General features: G+C 45.8%; 1 protein-coding gene across 3 annotated transcripts in view; it reads left to right on the forward strand.

Annotated features, from left to right (window-relative positions):
• The window catches only part of SEC31B (SEC31 homolog B, COPII coat complex component), a 144,249-nt gene that overhangs the window by 62,396 nt on the left and 58,266 nt on the right, over positions 1 to 23,587 (forward strand). For all 3 annotated transcript variants that reach the window (XM_069753298.1, XM_069753300.1, XM_069753299.1), the window contains exons 11-14: positions 823 to 1,053; positions 9,131 to 9,205; positions 20,704 to 20,796; positions 21,308 to 21,413. In XM_069753298.1, the coding sequence (XP_069609399.1) occupies positions 823 to 1,053; positions 9,131 to 9,205; positions 20,704 to 20,796; positions 21,308 to 21,413 (505 nt within the window). The remainder of the gene's footprint in view (positions 1 to 822; positions 1,054 to 9,130; positions 9,206 to 20,703; positions 20,797 to 21,307; positions 21,414 to 23,587) is intronic.

Genomic DNA, 23,587 nt, shown 5'->3' on the forward strand with positions numbered 1-23,587 from the left:
GCTCCATACAGTATACTCGCCCCACTTAGTGCTCCATACAGTATACTGGCCCCACATAGTGCTCCATACAATATAATAGTCCCACATAGTGCTCCATACAATATAATGGTCCCACATAGTGCTCCATACACTATACTCGCCCCACATAGTGCGCCATACAGTATACTGGCCCACCTAGTGCTGCATACAGTATAATGGCCCCACATAGTGCTCCATACAGTATAATTGGCCTTCATTGTCCTGTATGCAGCATAATGGTCCCCACATAAAAAATAAATAAATACTCACCTCTCCTAATTGGCCGGCTGCTCCTGGTCTCTGCAGCGCATATTCTGCTCCTTTGCACTCTTCAGCACAGTGGGAAAGTTGTAATTGCGTCCGCTGCACCGAGACTTCAGACGTAGATGGAGAATGATGGCGGAGGGAGTGTCAGCTGCCGCTCCTTCCTCCATTATTGCTATCAACAGTATTGTCAGCCAGGATGCAGATACAGTTGAAAGTGCAATACTGGGCGGGCTGATATTGTCATGGGCCAAATGTACTCACTAAATTTGGCCCGTGGGCCAGTGTTTGACAAGTGTGGTGTAAGCGATCAAATGATCAGATCACAAGTTAGTCTTCTAAGGGGATTGAAAAAGTTAAAATAAATACAATATTTTTCGTACAAACATATTAAATTGTGTCTCAACAGACTTGATATTGGATCTTTTGGTTAATAATGTTGTATTATTTCACAATCACATTAACTTTTTCAGGCTGAGTAATTCTAATATTGGCAGCAGAAGCTAAATGTTTGATCTTCTTTTTCTGTTTTCCTTTCAGTTTGGGGGAAAGTTGGTTACTTTTGACTCTCCCAAAGCTGCTGCACAACAAACACATGAGCCCGCTCCTCGCCAAGTGTGCATCAGTCAGGTGACCACGGAGAAGGAGTTCCTAAAGCGATCTGATGAGCTACAAGCGGCACTGCTGTCCGGCAATCTCCTGGGCTTTTGCCAAAGTAAAGTTCAAAGCTCTTCACACGCTTTTGACAAAAGTATCTGGAATTTCCTCAAGGTAATTCTATTTAATATTTGCCACCAACTAAGAAAATGTGTGGGTGCCTCTGCAGGTCCCATGTATGTTCTAATTCTTATACTACATTGGGCCTCTGCAAGTCAGAACATCAGTGAGATACCCCAACTAGGGAGCATAATTGTGGACATCAGTGAGCCCCCCGTGGGTCTGTGGAGTCACAGGGTACATGGCATAACCTGGTCATCCAGTAAGGTCGTGGTCACAGCTGTGCCGGACACTCTGGTCAGCGGCTTCGGTCAGAGAGACTTTAGGGTATTTTTATTTTAGGATTAATGGTGCACTCAGTGTCATGCATGTTTTTCTATACAGTGAAAAAGCAGGTATGCTGACACATCACTGACAAGTGTATGTCAAAGGGACCCTTGTATTCAGTCTTATTTTGGCCGCTTGTGGTTCTCAGGCAGCAGTAATGCTTCTTTCATAGTAGAGTCAAGGCTTCACACACAGGGTCTTCAGTTCACTCCCGGCAGTTCCTGTAGCCGCTGGCGGAGGAGACAAAGTAAGCACTTAGGCAAGTACAAGGTCTGATGCAAAACAGCTAGCACCCATTTTTTTATACAAGGAAAATCGCATATACAAAACAAAATGATACATATTATGCCTCAAGAGTAGAATAGAATGCAATAACATTCTGCTGAGACTCAAGATTAATGCAAAAATGTGCAGAAGCGCCAGCGATTACTATGCTACCGCTAATCTCCAATCCTGCGCAAGTAAGTATCCAAGTTAGATCACTATTCCAGACAAGGGGAATGTCACTGCCGAGCTGTCCTTCCTGCTCAGACCTAGTAAAGCTGAGTGACGCCCCACTGTGGTAACTACATTCAGATTGTAAATCCAGATACAACGAAGCACCACACTACCCAAAGGGTTTTTCCCCAAAATATCACGTTAGCCCCTAGCCATAGCATAGGGGATAACTGATTGCTAGGGGTCTGACCATCTGGACTCCCATCAATTCCATGTTTGAAGCTCTGGATCCCTGAGAACAGCCCAGTCCTGCTTGTAGTGCAGGAGCACAGGCTCCACATCCGCTCCATTCATTGTCATTGGGGGCTGCTGAGAGAGTCGAGTACAGCACTCTGCTTTCCCTGGCAGTCCTGTAGGCAATAAGTGGAGTGGAGATTGAACAATTGCACCTCCATTCCATTCAAGAGACCTTTTTTTTTTAATAATATCTGTAATTTTTTATTACATTTAATAACATTTTACAATCAGAAATAAGACAAAGCAATCACAACTTGGCTTTCAAATTAGAGGATCAGAAAGAATGGAGTACAATTAGAATGAACTCTTGGAAGGCGTTTCCCCATAGTGGCTTCAAAACATATTGTGCAATAAAAACAGAAAAAGGCAAAGTCCAACAGCAGTTCTAAATGATGCCAGGTTAAGATGACTCCATCCCCATACACCTATTACAGTTCTTGTAAAACCACAATACTAAACAACATGAGACATACACATAGGGAAGGGAAGAAGAGACCTGTTCAAAAACCAACATGCCCCTAACTGTTCTTTTGGTCCGTAAAATAGTCCCAGGGAGCCCAGACAGTCTCAAATCTGTCCAAACTCGCATTCAATAAGACTGCCATGTGCTCCATCCTACGGATGAAGGCTATTCTATCCCAAACCTTCTGATAAGAGGGAGTAGTCTGTCCTCAATGAAGGGCAATCAATCATCTCGCTGCTGTCAACAGATGTAACAGCAGTTAAATTCCCACCCATCCCTCTAAGGGAATCATTTAGTAGGTATACAGCAGGGTCCAGCTCAATCTCCACATGTAGAACCTTTTGTATTAAGGTTTTCACTTTTTCCCCAAATCCAGCCAGCCCAGGGCAAGACCAGAAAATGTGGAACTGAGAAACCTGTGCTGAGCCACAACGCCAGCAAATATTTGGGAGCTGGTGGTTTAGTCTATGAAGGAGCTCTGGAGTGTGATACCAAAACACATAGAAATGTTATTTTGGTTTTCCTTATAGGGTGCAGATAAAGGATTTGGCCGCCTTTTCCCTTATATTCTGCCAGCATTGGGGAGGCAGTGTCCTTCCCAGGAGAGACTTGCATCTGATCATATACAGATGTTTCAAGGGGGGGTCAGTCCGAGGAGAACCCAAGATCCTGTAGATATCTGATATTAACCCTTTAGTTGATGTGCCTTTCTTACAAAGCCTCTCAAATTCCATTGTTTGAGAAACCATCAATGAGCCATATAGTGAAGACGCCAGGTGCTTAATCAGCATGATCTGGAAGAGCTCTCTAATAGTTATAGCAAATTTAGATTTTATAGCATCAAACAAGAGAACTTCCAATGTGTTTTTCAATCCACAAATCTAAATAATCTTTCCGAAATCCATGGGTGGACCATTGGCTGTTCCAAACTGTTAGGTATCAGAGGCTTGTATATAAAAGACATCATAGGGAAATTGTTGGAGACCAATGCAAAATGCCTTGCACATGAGAGCCAAAGATCCCTCGTAAACTTCATAGGGCTTAACAAAGTCAGTGGTATCTTATTAGGCTTAGTCGACCATAAAAGGGAGTTCGGATGGATCAGAGCCAACCATATCTTTTCTATTTCAGTCCAAATATCGTAAGCCCATAATGATCCCACTAAGGAATTTAATGATATTCGGGACAGACAAGCGCCCTTGTGATCTATGCGATGTGAGAACACTTTTGGATGTTCTATAGCATCTTTCGTTCCATATAAACTTTATTATAGCAGCTTGGAGAGACCTAAGTTCCCCAAGGGGAACCTTAACGGGGAGAGTCTCAAAATAATAAAGTAACTTAGGCAAGTGAGCCATCTTAACGGAAGCTATCCGGCCAATCAGTGAGAGCGAAAGTGGCATCCACTTAGTCAACAGCCTCCTCAACTCTCCAAAAAGAGACGGATACGTACAATTGTATAAATTGTTATAGGAAGAGGACAGATTAACCCCCACATATTTAATAGCTTCGGTTTTCCATCTAAATTTAAAGTTTGTCTTTAAATAGTCAAGGACATTAGGGGGAATGTTCAAGGGTAAGGTCTCTGTTTTAGAGGTATTTAATTTATATTCCAACAGCTGTCCATACTCCTTCAAAGTGACTGAGGTTGGGGAGTGTTATATGAAGTTTAGTGAGGGTCAGTAAGACGTCATCAGCAAATAATGAAATCTTAAGTACCGTATATACTCGAGTTTAAGCCGACCTGAGTATAAGCCGACCCCCCTAATTTTGCCACAAAAAACTGGGAAAACGTATTGACTCGAGTATAAGCCTAGGGTAGGAAATAAAAATAGATGCTCCATACCATTCATTATTGCCCCATAAGATGCTCCATATAAAGCTGTGCCACATATAATGCTCCATACTGTTCATTATTGCCTCATAGATGCTCCATATAAAGCTGTGCCACATATAATGCTGCATACTGTTCATTATTGCCCCATAAGATGCTCCATATAAAGCTGTGCCACATATAATGCTCCATACCGTTCATTATTGCCCCATAGATGCTCCATATAAAACTGCCACATATAATGCTCCATACCGTTCATTATTGCCCCATAGATGCTCCATATAAAGCTGTGCCACATATAATGCTGCATACTGTTCATTATTGCCCCATAAGATGCTCCATATAAAGCTGTGCCACATATAATGCTCCATACCGTTTATTATTGCCCCATAGATGCTCCATATAAAACTGCCACATATAATGCTCCATACCGTTCATTATTGCCCCATAGATGCTCCATATAAAGCTGTGCCATATAGAATGCTCTGTACCGTTCATTATTGCCCCATAAGATGCTCCATATAAAGCTGTGCCATATATAATGCTGCTGCTGCAATAAAAAAAATGACATACTCGCCTCTCTTGCTGCCCGCAGCTCCTCAGCGTCCCGTCTCTCCGCACTGACTGTTCAGGCAGAGGGCGGCGCGCACACTAGTATGTCATCGCGCCCTCTGACCTGAACAGTCACGGCAAGAGGACAGGAAGACGGATCGGCGCCTGGCGGGTGGAACGCGGACAGGTAAATATGTAATACCTGCTCCCGGCGTCCCTGGCTCCTTATCCCGGACAGATGGTCTCTGGGCACTGCAGCTTCTTCCTCTGTCAGTGGTCACTGGCACCGCTCATTACAGGAATGAATATGCGGCTCCACCCCTATGGGAGTGGAGTCCATATTCATAACTTTAATGAGCGGTACCACGTGACCGCTGAACAGAGGAAGAGCTGCGGCACCCAGAGACCATGGGACATGCAGGGACAGCGCCAGGAGCCCCGGAAGCAGGTGAGTATGCGACAGTCCTCTCTCCCCCTCACCCACCGACCCTGCCGCCGACCATGACTCGAGTATAAGCCAAGAGAAAAATCTCGGCTTATACTCGAGTATATACGGTACCTTATTCTTGACTTCCACCTCTGAGATATTATGATTTTGACATATCATTGCCGCTAGAGGCTCTATACACATTACATATAGCAGGGGGGAAAGACATCATCCCTGCCTCGTGCCATTCGAGATGAGAAAAGAGGGGGAGACACAAAAGGGCAACTTAATGTAGGCTGATGGGCAGGGCCGGACTTCGCGCCGACTCACCCCCCTCAGCGCCGCTGCCGCATTCAACTATACAGTTGAATGCAATGATGGAGGTGAGAGCGTCTGCTGACGCTCCCTCTCCCATTATTCCTCCGCTCTGACACTGCGGGTGCGCGCGCACTCACTGTGTGCCAGGCTGTGCAGTGGTAGCCGCCGAGACAGGAACAGGGAGCAACGCGGCACGAGGAGAGGTGAGGAGTGTGTTTTTTTTTTTTGTATCTTTTTACTGGGCTGTAGGGCCATTCTCGGGGGTGGGGGGGGGGGGGAGGGGTGCGGGGGGTTGGGATGAGAGATGCGGGCTGTGCTGTATACTACTATGTGGGCTGTACTATATACTACTATGTGGGCTGTGCTATATACTACTATGTGGGCTGTGCTATATGCTACTATGTGGGCTATGCTATATACTACTGTGTGGGCAGTGCTGTATACTACTATGTGGGCAGTGCTGTATACTACTATGTGGGCTGTGCTATATACTACTGTGTGGGCTGTGCTATATACTACTGTGTGGGCAGTGCTGTATACTACTGTGGGCTGTGCTGTATACTACTGTGGGCAGTGCTGTATACTACTGTGTGGGCTGTGCTATATACTACTATGTGGGCTGTACTGTATACTACTGTGTGGGCTGTGCTGTATACTACTGTGGGCTGTGCTGTATACTACTGTGGGCTGTGCTGTATACTACTGTGGCCTGTGATGTATACTACTGTGGGCAGTGCTATATACTACTGTGGGCTGTGCTGTATACTATGGGCAGTGCTATATACTATGGGCAGTGCTATATGCTACTGTGGGCAGTGCTATATGCTACTATGTGGGCTCTGCTATATACTACTATGTGGGCTCTGCTATATACTACTATGTGGGCTGTGCTATATACTACTATGTGGGCTGTGTTGTGTACTACTGTGTGGGTTGTGCTGTATACTGCTACGTGGGCTGTGCTGTATACTGCTACGTGGGCTGTGTTGTATACTGCTACGTGGGCTGTGCTGTCTACTACGTGGGCTGTGCTGTATACTACTGTATACTACTACGTGGGCTGTGCTGTATACTGTTACCTGGGCTCTGCTGTATACTGCTACGTGGGCTGTGCTGTCTACTACGTGGGCTGTACTGTATACTACTGTGTGGGCTGTGCTGTACACTACTGTGTGGGCTGTGCTGTATACTACTGTGTGGGCTGTGGTGTATACTACTATGTGGGCTGTGCTATATGCTACTATGTGGGCTGTGCTATATACTACTGTGTGGGCTATGCTGTATACTACTGTGTGGGCTGTGCAGAATGCTGTAGATAAGCCCCTAAAGGCGGTGGCCGCAGCTTGTATATGAAAAAGTAGGTAACAGATTCCCTTTAACACTAGATGTCCCAGAGAGGGGTCATTTAACATTTCTACCTTTGGAACATTTGGAGCTCGAAATTTCTGGGACTTCTAGTGTTAAAGCCTTAAAATCATCTTTAGAGGGAAAAAGGTAACAAGAGTCTTGTCCAGGCAGCTGAAGAAGGAGGATCATATATGCCAGTCCAGTGTCCCTTCTTTATTAGTAGAATAAAGTGCCTCTGAATGATCCTTTGCAGAACCTATGGCTCTTATGTGCCAGTCTCCCCTGGCCCTTTGTATGGAGACTTTACTTCCTGTCTGCAATACTTTCTAAGAAGTTTCTAATTGCATGGCACTGTCAAAATGAAGAAAAAAAAGTAATCCATTTATATTACAAAATAAAAAAACATTCTGACGGAAGTATTCCTTTTGAATGATGAGAATATGTAATAAACACAATACAAATGGTAATGTTGTTCTAGGCATAGCTAGATACCATTTCTCATGCATAGCCTGAAGTCAAAGGTCTGTATCTTAGCTGTGTAAGTAGTTTATGTTCTAATATGTGCTCAGGTATGTGAACTCTTTACAAGATGCAGCACTGATAACTGGTATAATGGTTATAAACTTTGTACAGACGCGATCACATGGCCAAGACAGATCTGTATTCACTTGCCGTAAAATTTAAAGGTTTCCATTGAATGACTGCTATAAATTGTCTTGAAAACTGTAAGAAAATAAGACTAGAGTATATTGAAAAATTCACCACTTTAAAATTTACCTTAAACGGAATCTGTCACCCCCAAAATCGAGGGTGAGCTAAGCCCACCGCCATCAGGGGCTTATCTACAGCATTCTGTAATGCTGTAGATAAGCCCCCGATGTATCCTGAAAGCGGAGAAAAAGAGGTGGTTAGATTATACTCACGCGGGCTGTCCGATCCAGTGGGCGTCCCGGGCATCTCATCTTCATAGGATGACGTCCTCTTCTGGTCTTCACGCTGCGGCTTCGGCGCAGGCGTACTTTGTCTGCCCTGTTGAGGGCAGAGCAAAGTACTGCAGTGCGCAGGCGCCGGGAAAGGTCAGAGAGGCAGGGCAGACAACAGGACAGACGAAGTACGCCTGCGCCAGAGCCACGGCGTGAAGACCAGAAGAGGACGTCATCTGATGAAGATGGGAGGCCCGGGACCTCTTTTTCTTATCTTTTAGGATACATCTGGGGCTTATCTACAGCATTACAGAATCCTGTAGCCCCTGATGTTGGTGGGCTTAGCTCACCCTCGATTTTGGGGGTGACAGGTTCCCTTTAAGTCGATGGAAAAATAAAAAGAAAGTTATGGATCTTGGAAGAAGAGGACAATGTTTGCTGAAATTATAATATCTTTTTAGGTTGTGTGCACACGATGCAGATTTAGTGCAGATTTAGTGCAGATCTGCAGCGGTTTTTTTCCGTGCAGAAACGCTGCAGATCCGCACTGTGATTTACAGTACAATGTAAATCAATGTGAAAAAAAAAGCTGTGCACATGGTGCAGAAAATTCCACGCAGAAACGCTGCAGATTTCAAAGAAGTGCATGTCAGTACTTTTGTGCACCCCTCCATGATAAAAATCCGCAGTGGTAAAATCTGCACAAAAACTGCAGAAAATCTGCACCTGTGGATTTTGCCAGGCGATGCAGATTTAGTGCAGAAAATTCTGCACTACATTTCCTACGTGTGCACATAGCCTTAAGGGTCTGTGCACATGTTGCAGATTTGTCACATTTTTGTCATGTTTAGCTACTCAGAGTTATCGCAAAATCCGAAGGGTTTCCTGATGACAGCAAAGAGAATGAGAATCCTGACACACGCGTTGCCTATTTTTGACTGTCAGGTTTAAATCTGTAGCATGTCAATTCCTTCAGTGCTTTTGCTACAAATTTCACCAATAATAATGAGTGGGGAAAAACCTGCACCAAAAACTAATGTAAAAATGTATTAAAAACGAGCCTATTTTACTCTTGTTTCTCTGCCAAGAGATGTAGAAATCTCTGCACCACATAGTTAACGTGTGCACGTATCCAGTAGTTTGTGGCTATACGGTGCTTGTGACATCAACTTATTAACTTACCCTGACATCTTGTCTCATTACAGGTTAACTTTGAACCGGATGCAAGAGAAAAATTCTTGAAACTGCTTGGATATAACAAGGAAGAGCTGCATAAGAAGGTCGGGCTTCCTATGTCAGACAGATGATGAGCGCAGTAATTCTCCGCATGTTTATTCCAGTGGAAAGAAGTTTAGAAAATCCATACACATTATGACAACTGTCTCTCCCAACTCCCCCATACCTAGGACCGCTCGCTGTTCTCCAAGAGAGCTGCTGTCAGAAATCTGTGTGGCTGCATTTTACCTCTCTACCAAAATACAGGACTGACTGTCATAAATCCAGCAACCTGGATCCCCGATGCTTATGAGTGCCTGACAACATTGGTGGGGTTGGCTGATTTTAGTCCAAGGTGTACAGGGGTCTCTACCCTGTACGGTATGTCTTGCTCAGTGATGGGTACAATATGTGCAGCTATAGCGGTGTCAGGGGATCACTTTCTGCAGAGTTTGTGGCTGTCTGTAGCCAGGTCAGGACTGTCGGATTCCTTCTTACCACTGTCACATTGGGGAAGTGTGTGCCTGTGCAGCTGTTCTAAGAATAAGGGTTCGCTCACACTTGAGTATAAATAATCAGTCCCGTTCTCATCCAGGAGAGTGAGACGATTTTTTTTTTTCTTCCCCAGTCATCCGTATACAATTCGTTTTTTTACTCAGCAGCTTCTAATCTTTTACAGGACCATTTACGGTTTCCTATCCTGCAGAATTGTAATGTAGCCATAAATATCCGATGCCATACTGATATGTTATATCTACTTTTTTTTTTCTCGTTCTGTCCGATTTTTGGAGTGAAATCGCCGCATGATACTTTTTTTTCTTCTCATACTGAATACAGCTGAGAAAAAAATATACAGATCTGCACTGTCATTGAATAACATTGGTCCGACTGCAATCCGATTTTATTTTTTTAAATTTATCAGATTGCACGCTTCCGATTTTTTTCACTAGTGTGAACGAGCCCTAAAGGACTGATTTAAACATTGCATATTACGAATTAGATGATACAAACATGAATTTGAAATAATTTGTACACTAGAACCTTTTTAACAGGAATGTTTTATAAGAAAATAATTAGTCAAATTAAGTTAATTTTCTCCTTTGCCTCATTGGGGGACACAGACCTTGGGTGTATGCTGCTGCCACTAGGAGGCTGACACTGATACAAAAATAGTTCGCTCCTCCCCTGCAGTATACACACTCCTGCTGGCTCTCAGCTAACCAGTTCTTGCTTAGTGTCCGTAGGAGGCACACGGACAGGTCTGCTATTCAGACCCAAAACTTTATTTTACATTTTTTATTTTATTTTTTCCACGGACGAATAGTGCGACGGATCCTTTCAAGGTTCCGATCTCCCCGAACCATCAACTGGCGAGCACGGAGAGTGTCGCCTCTCCGCACCCTCTCCTGCGACGTTGGATGCCACGCCTGAGCTGATTCTTAGGGGAGACGGGTCCCTTCAAGGGCACCGATCTCCCCGCATCATCAACAGACGAGCACATGGAGTGTCGCCTCCATGTATCCTCTTCTGCAGCCAGGCCTAATGCCGGACAACTGGCCCTGTCCACCCGGGGGCTGAACTCCGTGGATGTACAGAGGCCCCTCTCTTGGGCGTCCGAGCAGCCCCCACTGTCCCACCACGGTTAAAGCGGATGGCACAAGGAGGCGGACGGTTCCTCTCCACCTCCCTAACAAAAGGATGGTGGATTAAGGTTTACCCCTCTATCCCTGCACTGTCCAATACCGACCTGCAGCAGAACAGAAACTCAGTCATCCGCGGCGGCTCCATGCCGGGACGCGCACCGATGGTGAGTGGATCTAGTCAGCGGTGGGCCTCTGCAGCGGGATATTCGCATGCTCACAGCCAGCCTCAAGCTTCCCTGTGGCTCACCTCCCTGAGGTAACGTTCCGGCCGGCTGCAAAAATGTAGCCCCCGGCTTCAGCCGATGTGTAGGCCACACCCTGGAAGCCGCACCCGCACTATGGCGCCTTAAGGCGGCTCTGCCCGCCTTTCTGGCGCTTCTCTCCTGGCACGGCAGCGCTCAGTTTTTTCTCTGCCACTACAACGCCCCTCACTTCTACCGTTGGTATCGCTCCCACGGGCTGCAGAAATTTAGGCCCCGTCTTGGGCCTATTCATGGAAGTCTCGAGGCTCCGCCCACATTGTGCCTGTGGCTCTGCCCCCGAATTGGCGCTTCTCACTCTCTGCGAGATTTTATCACATCTGCAACTCCCGGTGGCCATCTTGGTCCAACCTGCCGACACAGGGGCGATAACTTTGCATTAAAGGGGCACAACGACTCTGCAACAGGTCTTAAAGGCACATGACAAGTATTTCCTGGTCTTAAAGGCACATGACCAGTATTCTCTGGTCTTAAAGGCACATGACCAGTATTCCCTGGTCTTAAAAGCACATGACCAGTATTCCCTGGTCCTAAAGGCACATGACCAGTATTCCTTGGTCTTAAAGGCACATGACCGATCAGAAGCCGGTCACCCTAAATGAGCTCAGGAGCCCTCCGCAGCGGATCCCAGTTTATCCTAGAGTACCTAGTTCCCTCAGCAGTGGACTTCGTCATTGACCGCAATCCATGGTTTCTCTGATTCTCTGACCAAGAGATTGAATCCCTCCGTGATCCCTCTGTGACTCTGAGTGCTCACAGGACCGATATACATGGTCCCTCTCCTACATGGGAGCCGTCGGCTAGCAGGGCCCGCAAGTATTCTAGAAACGTACAGGCATCTAGAAAACGGAAGTTTTCATTTCGTGATCTCTCCCCCAATGATTTGCTGAGAACAAGACTCTGAATATGGATTGGACATTGCCTTGGATCTGGACTTACCAGAGCTTCAGAAAAGGATGAACTCACCTAGTTTTATCATCTCTGTACATTGACGAGGTCTCCGGTTCTACTCTAGACTACGCAGTGTCCCTCATAAGGAGACTAAACTCCCTCGTAGAGCATTTGCCATTCAGTCCGGATAAGTGATTCACTGGACAGAAGCCTCTACGTGGGATGCCATCCTGGTCTGATTTTTAAGGGCGACGGGCCCTTTAAAGGGCACCGATCTCCCCACACCATCAACAGACGAGCACACGGAGTGTCGCCTCCATGTATCCTTCTCTGCATCCAGGCCTAACGCCAGACAACCTGTCCTGTCCACCCGGAGACCTGAACTCTGTGGATGTACAGAGGCACCCTTTTTTGCGTCCGAGCACCCCCCTCTGCATCACCACTATTTAACAGATGATGCAAGAAGGCGGATGATCCCTCTCCACTTCCCTTTTAAGAGGAAGGTGGATCGAAGGTTCCTAATTTTTAACTCTGTATCGTCAAAAGAGAGCGGCGATGGCAAGAGACGATAACCTACTGGATGCAGCCGCGCATTCTGCCACTTGGCAAATTAACCGGGTAGAATCTCCTGTGGCATACCTACCAGTATCCTTGCCCGATGTATCATCAATTAAAAATACCACAGACTGTCAGATAGCAAATTTGGTTTGTTCCATCTTGCGGCTTCGGGTTCACCGCTCTACCCTCCCTAGCTGCCGCATGGATTGCTAGAGCAATGGTCTCCTGGATGGAGACCTTAACTACTTAGATTCACACCAGCAACCTTTTCCCGAAGACAGTACAACTGGCCAATCAAATCTTTTGAGCGGGAGACTAACAAAGGATCGTATGTTTCCTACAGACCCAACCAGCAGTGGAATGGTTGCCGAGGACAGTCTAGATCTAAGGGATCTTGGTTCCAAAAAGGGGAACGAAAAGTAAAACCGACCCTGGACCTCAAACTTCTAACAACAATTGACAAGGTCCTCCATCTTCGGATGGAGTTCGTCCTCTCAGCCATTACTTCAACAGAAAAAGGTGGAGTTTCTGGCATCCATCGACATTCGGTATGCTTACCCTCACATTCCTATTTTTCCCCTCTTCAAAAATTCCTTCGCTTTTCCATTCGTGAACATTTTCAAGTCACGACCTTGCCCTTTGGCCTTTCTACCGCACCCAGAGTGTTTGCAAGGGTCATGGCGGCTGTCATGTTCCTCTTGCACCCTAGAGGCGTGGTCATCCTGCCCTGTTTGGTCGACACTGTAGCCGCTCTTCCAGGACTACGCTGAGTCGTCTATCACTTGCGATACCCTCTCACCTGGGCTGGCAGCTAAACTTAGACAAGCTCTCCTCATTTCCAGCCCAGCAGATATTATTATTATTATTATTATTATTATTTATTATTATAGCGCCATTTATTCCATGGCGCTTTACATGTGAGGAGGGGTATACATAGTAAAACGAGTACAATAATCTTTAACAATACAAGTCACAACTGGTACAGGAGGAGAGAGGACCCTGCCCGCGAGGGCTCACAATCTACAAGGGATGGGTGAGGATACAGTAGGTGAGGGTAGAGCTGGCCGTGCAGCGGTTTGATCAATCGGTGGTTACTGCAGGTTGTAGGCTTGTCGGAAGAGGTGGGTCTTCAGGTTCTTTTTGAAGGTTTCGATGGTAGGCGAGAGTCTGATATGTTGTGGTAGAGCATTCCAAAGTAGGGGGGATGCACGAGAGAAATCTTGTATGCGATTGTGGGAAGAGGAGATAATAGGGGAGTAGAGAAGGAGATCTTGTGAGGATCGGAGGTTGCGTGCAGGAGAGTACCGGGAGACAAGGTCGCAGATGTATGGAGGAGACAGGTTGTGGATGGCTTTGTATGTCATGGTTAGGTTTTTGTACTGGAGTCTCTGGGTGATGGGGAGCCAGTGCAGGGATTGACAGAGGGGAGAGGCCGGGGAATAGCGGGGGGACAGGTGGATTAGTCGGGCAGCAGAGTTTAGAATAGATTGGAGGGGTGCAAGAGTGTTAGATGGGAGGCCACAGAGCAGGAGGTTACAGTAGTCAAGGCGGGAGATGATGAGGGCATGGACTAGGGTCTTTGCAGATTTTTGGTTTAGGAATGTGCGGATCCGTGAAATATTTTTGAGTTGGAGGCGGCAGGAAGTGGAAAGGGTTTGGATATGTGGTTTAAAGGAGAGATCAGTGTCAAGGATTACCCCAAGACAGCGGGCTTGTGGGACTGGGGAGAGTGGGCAGCCGTTTACTGTAATGGATAGGTTCGTTGGGGAGGTCGCGTGAGATGGGGGAAAGATGATGAATTCTGTTTTGTCCATGTTAAGTTTTAGAAATCTAGTGGAGAAGAAGGATGAAATAGCAGACAGACATTGAGGGATTCTGGTTAGTAGGGAGGTGATATCTGGTCCAGAGATGTAGATCTGTGTGTCATCAGCATAGAGATGATACTGAAAGCCGTGAGATTCTATGAGCTGTCCCAGGCCAAAGGTGTAGATGGAGAAGAGCAGGGGTCCTAGAACTGAACCTTGCGGGACTCCGACAGATAGGGGGCGAGGTGAGGAGGTGGTGTGTGAGTGGGAGACGCTGAATGTACGGTCAGTTAGGTATGATGAGATCCAGGATAGGGCCAATTCTGTGATTCCAAGGGATGAGAGGGTCTGCAGCAGCAGGGAATGGTCCACTGTGTCAAAGGCAGAGGACAGGTCCAGGAGGAGGAGGACAGAGAAGTGTCGCTTGCTCTTGGCGGTTAATAGGTCATTGGTGACCTTAGTTAGGGCAGTTTCAGTGGAGTGGTGTGACCGGAAGCCTGATTGAAAGCGGTCGAAGAAGGAGCAGGAAGATAGATGGGAGGACAGTTCAAGATGGACATGTTGTTCCAGTAGTTTTGAGGCAAAGGGGAGAAGTGATATAGGGCGATAGTTAGATACAGAGGATGGGTCAAGAGAGGGCTTTTTGAGGATAGGTGTGATTGAGGCATGTTTAAAGCTTGAGGGGAAAATGCCAGTTGTTAGCGATAGGTTAAAGAGATGGGTTAGGGTTGGGATGAAGACTGTGGTGAGGTTTGGGATGAAGTGGGATGGGAGTGGGTCAAGTGCACAGGTGGTGAGATGCGATCTTGAGAGTAGAGTGGAGAGTCCATCTTCTGTAATGGTGGAGAAGTTGGTTTTGGAGGTGGAGGGCTGGGTAGTTGGGAGGAAGGGTTCTGGGGGTTGTTTACTAAAATTGTCCCTGATGTTCTCAATTTTCTGCTTGAAAAATGAGGCAAAGTCTTCAGCTGAGATGAGTGGGGAGGGAGGAGGTGCTGGGGGACGGAGGAGAGAGTTGAAGGTGTTGAATAACTGTTTGGGGTTGTGAGACAGGGAGGATATGAGAGATGAGAAGTAGGTTTGTTTTGCTGTGGCGAGCGTGGTTTTGAAAGCAGTGAGGGACTGTTTGAATGCGATGAAGTGCTCGATGGAGTGGGATCTTTTCCATCTGCGCTCAGCAGCTCTGGAAGCTCGCCTCAGTTCTTTGGTCAGGCTGGTGTGCCAGGGTTGTCTGTTGATTTTGCGAGCTTTGGTATGTGTGAGAGGGGCAAGAGATTCCAAAGCTGCAGCTATTGTGGTGTTATATAGAGCGGCAGCATCATCCGCATTGTGTAGGAAGCTTATGTCTGTGAGAGGGAGGAGGGATTCAGAGAGTGAGTGAAGATCAAGGTGTTTAAGATTTCTGCGAGGGTGTGAGAGTTTGTGGGGTGGGGGTTGTAGACAAGGAGTGGAAAGGGAAGAGAATGTAAGTAGGTTGTGGTCAGAAAGAGGAAGAGGTGAGTTTGAGAGGTTAGATAGGGAGCAGAGGCGGGTGAGAATGAGGTCCAGTGTGTGACCATCTTTGTGGGTGGCTGTAGAAGACCATTGAGTAAGGCCAAAGGAGGAAGTGAGGGATAGAAGTTTAGTGGCAGCTGAGAGGGAAGTGTCAATGGGGATGTTGAAGTCACCCATGATGATAGTGGGGATGTCAGCGGCGAGGAAATGGAGTAGCCAGGTGGTGAAGTGGTCGAAGAAGGTGGTGGCTGGCCCTGGGGGACGGTAGATGACAGCCAGTTGGAGGTTGGAGGGGGAGTAGATGCGCACAGAGTGCACCTCAAAGGAAGGGAGGGTAACAGAGGGTGGCAGTGGGATTGGGGTGAAGGAGCAGTTATCTGACAGGAGAAAACCAACTCCTCCGCCATGCTTGCTGCTGGGGCGGGGTGTGTGAGAGAGGTGGAAGCCACCGTAAGAGAGTGCCGCAGGGGAGGCTGTGTCAGAAGGGGTGAGCCAGGTTTCAGTGATGCCGAGAAAGGAGAGTTTGTTATTGATAAAGAGGTCATGGATAAATGACAGTTTATTGCAGACAGAGCGTGCGTTCCATAGTGCTCCAGATAGGGAAATTGGGGGAGTGGGGGCTGGATGAATGGGTATGAGGTTACTGTGGTTGCGAGGATGTGTAGAGGATCGTGGCAGGGGATTAGAAATGAGTGTGGGGATGTGATGAGTAGGGCCAGGATTTGGGGATATGTCGCCAGCAATGAGGAGCAGCAGACAGAGCGTTAGAAGGTGTGAGCTGGATAGGTCATGATGTGGCCGTGTGTGCCTGGCGAGAAAGGATTGTATGTGGAGGAACAGTTCTGTGGAGGAGGTGAGGTGACTGGGGAGGATTGAGGAAGAAATGACTAGTTCCTTACTGGGTGGAGGGATTACAGGAGATAGGAAGAAATAAAGTAGTATGGGGGTGAATGTTAAAAGAAAACGAAACATTATAGTGGTTTTCTATTCCTTTACCTTCCAGTCAATTCCAGTCCAATTCTAGTCTAATTCATAGCAATTAAAAAACTGCAATTTCAAAATGCAATTTCTAAGATGGTCAGACACGTCTGGTCAGACTCATGGCTATGAATTTATGTGCACCTAAGGGCTCACAGCTGAGAGGGAGGATGTGGGCGTGTGTGTCCAGAGCACATGTTCACAGTTAAGCCAGGTCATAAAGAGGGGGTGGGGTAGATGGCTACTCAGGTATGCAAGCAAGAAGCAAGAGAAGTGAAGTACGAATGGATAGAAAATAATGGGTAAGCAAAGAATGCCATGTGGCAACTACATGCACTTCATATAGACAGACAGGGCAGGAAAGGCAGAGTAGATGAACAGCAGCATACCAGGTGGGAATTATATGCAGTTCACATAAACACACATTGCAGGAAAGGCAGAGTAGATGAACAGCAGCATACCAGGTGGGAATTATATGCAGTTCACATAAACACACATTGCAGGAAAGGCAGAGTAGATGAACAGCAGCATACCAGGTGGGAATTATATGCAGTTCACATAAACACACATTGCAGGAAAGGCAGAGTAGATGAACAGCAGCATACCAGGTGGGAATTATATGCAGTTCACATAAACACACATTGCAGGAAAGGCAGAGTAGATGAACAGCAGCATACCAGGTGGGAATTATATGCAGTTCACATAAACACACATTGCAGGAAAGGCAGAGTAGATGAACAGCAGCATACCAGGTCAGATATCCTTTTTGAGGAAGATCCTGCACACTTCCAGAAGGATGGTAGTTCTCCCTCTAGACAAGATCATGGCCCTTCAACAGGGAGCTCGCGCACTTGATCACTCATCCCCTAATTTCATTCAATTTGCTAGGAGAGTTCTGAGGGAAAATGGTGACGTCAATGGAAGCAGTCTCCTTCGCTCCGCTCGTTTTCAGCAAGTCAAACAGACTTTCAGATGGTAGTCTCTGGGCTCCTTCTTCATCCAGGGCCTTTCTCCCGGTTCAATGGTTATTAGTAACTACCAATGCCAGTCTTCTCCCGATCATTGCTCTGGAGATCCGAATGGTAGTCCTATAGCAGGTCCACTGCCTTCAGGCGGGTCACCCCATCCGAATTCAATTAGATAATGCCACGGCTGTGCCATACGTCAATAACCTAGCAAGTACCCACGGTCAGGCGCCATGGCCGAGGTACCTCACATTCTCTGATGGGCCAAGATCTATCATTCAGTGATCTCGGCAGTACATATCCCAGGAGTAGAACTCAGGGCGGCTAACCTATTCAGCCGTCAGGGTTCCGCCTCAAGTGAGTGGGAACTTCACGCGGAAGTCTTCCATCAGATCTGTCTTCACTGGAGCTCTCCAGTTGTTGATCGGGTGGCGTCCAGTCTGAACGCCAATGTACTCGAGTTTGTGGTTCGGTCTTGAGATCTAAGAGCCATCGCACTGCATGCTCTGGTTCTTCCGTGGTACCAGTTTCCATAACTCCCTTTCCACTACTTCCGAAAGCCTTTCGGAAGCAGAAAGGGCCCCAGTGATCCTCGGGGATCCGCACTGACCACGTCAGTTTTTTTTTGCGGAGCTAGTGTCTTTCCACCTTATTGCAACAAAACTGCAAGTGGGGACTTTCTCGCAAAGAGTTTTCACACGTAGTTCTTCCCTATCTCATACCGCTAGATGATTGGGACCTTAATGGTCCTGGGAGTCTTACAGTAGACTCCTTTTGATCTGGACAGACTTTACTATCAGGGAAGGTCGCCCTTTTTTCTCTGCGATATCCTCCTCCTGACGAGTCTTCGGAGCTAGCTGCTCTGTTCTTTCAGACTTTTTCCCTTATTACCTTCAAGGCAAGGTTGTCCTCAGGCCATCCCCTTCCCTTGTTACCAAAGTGGTATTGTATTACCACTGTTATGAGGGCATCGTTCTTCCCTCATCTCTTTCGGCACCAGTCCACAAAATGGAATGAGTTCCCCTTATTCTGGACGAAGTGAGTGCTCTGAGTAGTTACGTCTTGAGGACGGCGTCCTTCCGAAGGTCGGACGCTTTATTTGGGCTTCCTGACGGTAAGAGGAAGGCTTCCTGACGTTTACAGGAAGGGTTTAGCCGTTTCATCGGCCATTTTAGCTTGGTTGCTTCTTTTCACCATCCAGGAGTCCTTCCGTGTTAGATGTCAGCCTATCTCCCTGTCTATCGAGGGTTCTAGGCACCAGGTGTCGGCAAAACTTGCGGATTCGTCCAGTCCGCATGCATTCTTAAAGCACGAAAATTCCCACACTTCCACAGATGTGAGTCTGGGCAGGCGGACTCTGCAGGCCGCGGTGGCGCACTTATAAGTAGCGGTTAAACAGGGCCTGATCTGATGTTGCCCCCACCCAGGGACTGCTTTGGGACGTCCCACAGTCTGTGTCCCCCAATGAGGCGAAGGAGAAATAGGGATTTTTGTGTACTCACCGTAAAATCTTTTTCTCCGAGCCATTCATTGGGGGACACAGCTCCCACCCTATTATTAGCTTGTGCATGGTTTATAATTTGATATGCTATACTCTCATATATAATGTGACATGCTATACGCTCATATATTATTGATCTCCTACTGCTTTTGCACCGAACTGGTTAGCTGAGAGCCAGCAAGAGGGTGTATACTGCAGGGGAGGAGCTAAATTTTTTTGTATCACTTAGTGTCAGCCTCCTATTGGCAGCAGCATACACCACGTTCTGTGTCCCCCAATGAATGGCTCGGAGAAAAGGATTTTACACTGAGTACACAAAAATCCCTATTTTTTTCTTACCCCATATCACGATCTATATGAAGATCTACTGAAAAGTCTTGCAATTTTCACACTGGCCATTGTGACGCTTGATGATCTTTTCTGTAGAGATCACTTTCCTGTAGCGATCTCATTATCCTCACAGGCAAGATTAACCTATAGATACAAAATCACACAGAATCCACCATTCACAAGTAATGGTCTCCTCCTCTCTCACTGCGACAAGACCTCTGCACAGATCACAGAGCATGCCTAGAAAGCTGTGACCTGTGTGCCAGCTGTAAGGCATGATCTCTGAGACTCAGTCAAGTCAGCAGCAGCTTTATTGTGTATGTAAGATAAGCTAGAAGACATTGTTAGTAGTAAAAGAAAACAAAAAATAGAAAATATGTATCACCATTTGTTTTAATTATGTAAAAAGGTTAAAATGGTAATGTACCTACAGTATATGATTTTTTTTTTCAATGGCAGCTATATGTCTCATATGGTGTATTGGATTTAAATCTTCCGATACACTGACTATATTCTTCAATCTTGACAGCTTGAACCTAGGAGGATATTCATATCAGTGTCCTGAGGGGACCACAAAGGGCAAAAATAGGCCTGTACTTTCTCTAGCCTGTACACACGGCTAAGTTGCTTTCTAGCATCAACATCTATGAATGAGGGAAGGAAACCCCGTACTGCTGCTATCTATCACCGCTTTCCTCGTAACACAGTTCAGTGTGGCTGAATATCGGTGCAGCTGAAATGTAGGGACCGAATGTATGTGGATTCTTGTAGGCTTTAACTGTCACTGATTGCCTGCTGTAGTGGTTGGCACAAATCATAATGGGGGCTTAAAGGGATTAATTTTAATTGGGATAGGTCATCAATAACAGATCAGCACCCCCATGATCAGCAGTTATCGCCATCTGCTGTGGCCAGTGTACGGAGAGCAACAGCACCGCTCCGGACAAGGTGTAATGGCTGCCGCCAAGTTTTTCTAAATAAAGATCAGGATTTAATTTTTTTTTTTTTTTTTAAATACGCTTAATAGAAAAACAGGGATAAAAGGGGTTATCCTAGACTATTACATTGATGACTAACCTTAGGCCATGAATGTAAAAGACTGACAGTTAAGCAGTGGCTTAAAATGACTGCTTTATTTCAGATCTCCATTGCTTTGGGAGACGGTTGGCAAAACAAAATTAGCCCATCAGATGGAGAGGATCTAGTGCAGAGTATCCAGTCTGTGTCTAGCCAGGTAAGATGCTTTCACTGTACAATACAGCAAAGACCTTTTGCGATAAATGTATGATGGCCTGTGCTATGTGTGTTTTGCATTCATAGTTGCATTTTGTAAGACCCCTCTTTTTATGAATTAAGGATATGTTCACACATGTTTTTGCAACATTACCCCCAAACCCCCGCAGGAAAAACACAGGTGTTTGTTAGAATGAAAAATGTGACATCCATTACTCACAATTATTTTGTGTTTTTAGTTGCTTTTTTTAGGTATTTATTCTAATGAGTAAAAAACGCTGTTGGATTGACATGCTGCGTTTTCTCTAAAAATGCAGCGGATCTCCAAACACATGCATGGGATTTTAAAAATGTAATTGATTTTGCTGATCCTTTAGAAAACTGCTTAATTTACCCACCAAATATATTTCATAAAATACGCAGCAAAAATGCTGCAATTACACCACAAATCAACATACCCTTAGTTATTGAAAAAAACAAAATTTGTCATTATTTATTTATTGTTACTTTAGGCATCAAGTAGCTTTACTGGGCAAACTGTGTCCTCCTCCTCCTCCATGGAGTTTTTTAATCTACCTCCTCAGGAGACCACCAAGTTTGACATCCCTGTAACATCAGGTATGTACAAATGTTGTCCTCCATTTTGCACCAGTGCTAATGCAGATTGATACTTATGGTCATTAAGGGCCTTGTCTAAAATGAGAAAAAAGGGTTTGCTTCTCTTTACCCAGAACCTGTATCACATGTGCCGATGGCTTTATTTCTGGTATCGCATTGGGGTAGTGTTTTTTCTGTGAGGACAAATGACTATATATAGTCTGTATTCTATATGGATGCATTGAGTACCAAAAAATGAAAATCTCTATATATGGCAGTTATCAGCTATAAAATAGAAAATAGATACCTAGTTTTTTTTTATAATGGGACAGTCCTATTAATTCACAGGTCTCTAGTTTATATAGAAAGATTTGGAAAATTAAAATTATGAAATTGTGAAAAATGAAACAAGTTACGTTGCTGCTACACAGTACATGGTACTTGGCATTCAGAAGGACAGGGCGGACAGCAGTGTGAGCACTTCTTACCTCAGCAACCTTGTATCTCCAGTTTAAGATCAGATGGACAAGGTAGACTGCAGTGTGAGCAGCCTCTTCATACTTCAGAACTCCTGGTCTCTCCAGTATCAGATCAGATTTGGTGGACAACTGTGAGCAGCTTCTTCTTACTTCAGAAATCCTGTTATCTCCAGTATTCAGTCAGATAGGGTGGACAGCAGTGTGAGCAGCCTCTTACCTCAGTACTCCTGACATCTTCAGTATTAGATCACTTAGACAGGATTTCCAGCAGTGTGAGCAGCCTCTTCTTACCTCATCACTGTTATATTAATGTCAATAACATACTTCCAACTATAGCTTAACCCCTTCGCGATGGAGCCCTTTTTTCGTTTTTGCGTTCTGTTTTTCAATACGCTTCGTCCTAGAGCCATAAGTTTCTTTTTTTTTATTTTGCCATCAATATGGCCATGTGAGGGCTTCTTTTTTGCACGACAAGTGGTACTTTTGAACGACGTCATTGATTTTACCGTATCAGGGAAAAAAAATCCAAGTGTGGTGAAATTGCAAAAAAAAAACTGCAATTCCACAACTGTTTTTTGGATTTTTTTTTTTACCATGTTCACCAAATGCTAAACTAAACCTGACCAGGTCATTATGAGTTCAGACACCAAACATGTTTAGGTTCTTTTTTATTTAAGTGTTAAAAATTTTTTTTTTTAAAAAGTTGCATCATTTTAGTGATGAGCGAATATACTGATTACTCGAGATTTCCCGAGCACGCTCGGGTGTCTGTCATGATTCCAATGGCAGGGAATCACAAAAGGACAAGCACCAACGAGCTCTAGGGTGATGGAACCTGAGCTGACCGCGACCCTAAACCTGAACACACAAATAACAATAGCCGGGGAACGTGCCTACGTTGATCCTAGACGTCTCGCACCAGCCGAAGATCTAACTTCCCCTATTAGAAGAAACACAGACCTCTCTTGCCTCCAGAGAAATACCCCACAGAAATAGCAGCCCCCCACATATAATGACGGTGAAATGAGAGGAAGGCACATACACAGTATGAAAACAGATTCAGCAAAATGAGGCACGCTAAAACTAGATAGCAGAGGATACAAAAGTAAACTGCGCGGTCAGCAAAAAACCCTTCAAAAAACCATCCTGTAATTACTTGAACTCATGTTCCAACTCATGGAACATGAGGAGCAATTACAGCTCACTAGAGCAACCAGCAGCAAAGAAACAATTGTATGCAAGCTGGACAAGACAAAAATAAAGCAAAACGTGGAACAAGAAAATCAAAAACTTAGCTAGTCCTGAAGATTACTGAAGCCAGAAGCTGAGGTAACAAAACACTCTGATAACCTTGATAGCCGGCGGGGAAAAGACAAGAAAGCCCGGTTAAATAGGAAACTCCCAAATCCTAATAGAACAGGTGGACACCAGAGACAGCAGAACACAAATCACCCAGTACCATCAGTAACCACCAGAGGGAGCCCAAAAACAGAACTCACAACAGTACCCCCCCCGTGAGGAGGGGTCACCGAACCCTCACGAGAACCACCAGGGCGACCAGGATGAGCCCTATGAAAAGCGCGGACCAAATCATCAGCATGAACATCAGAGGCAACCACCCAAGTCCCCAACACGAAGTCGAGGACCCCCGCGGCGACGGCGATTAGCAAACTGCTGAGCCTTCTCCTGGGACAACTTCAAATTGTCCACCACATG

This window comes from Ranitomeya imitator, chromosome 2 (genome assembly GCF_032444005.1).
Source record: "Ranitomeya imitator isolate aRanImi1 chromosome 2, aRanImi1.pri, whole genome shotgun sequence".
Taxonomy (NCBI): Eukaryota; Metazoa; Chordata; class Amphibia; order Anura; family Dendrobatidae; genus Ranitomeya; species Ranitomeya imitator.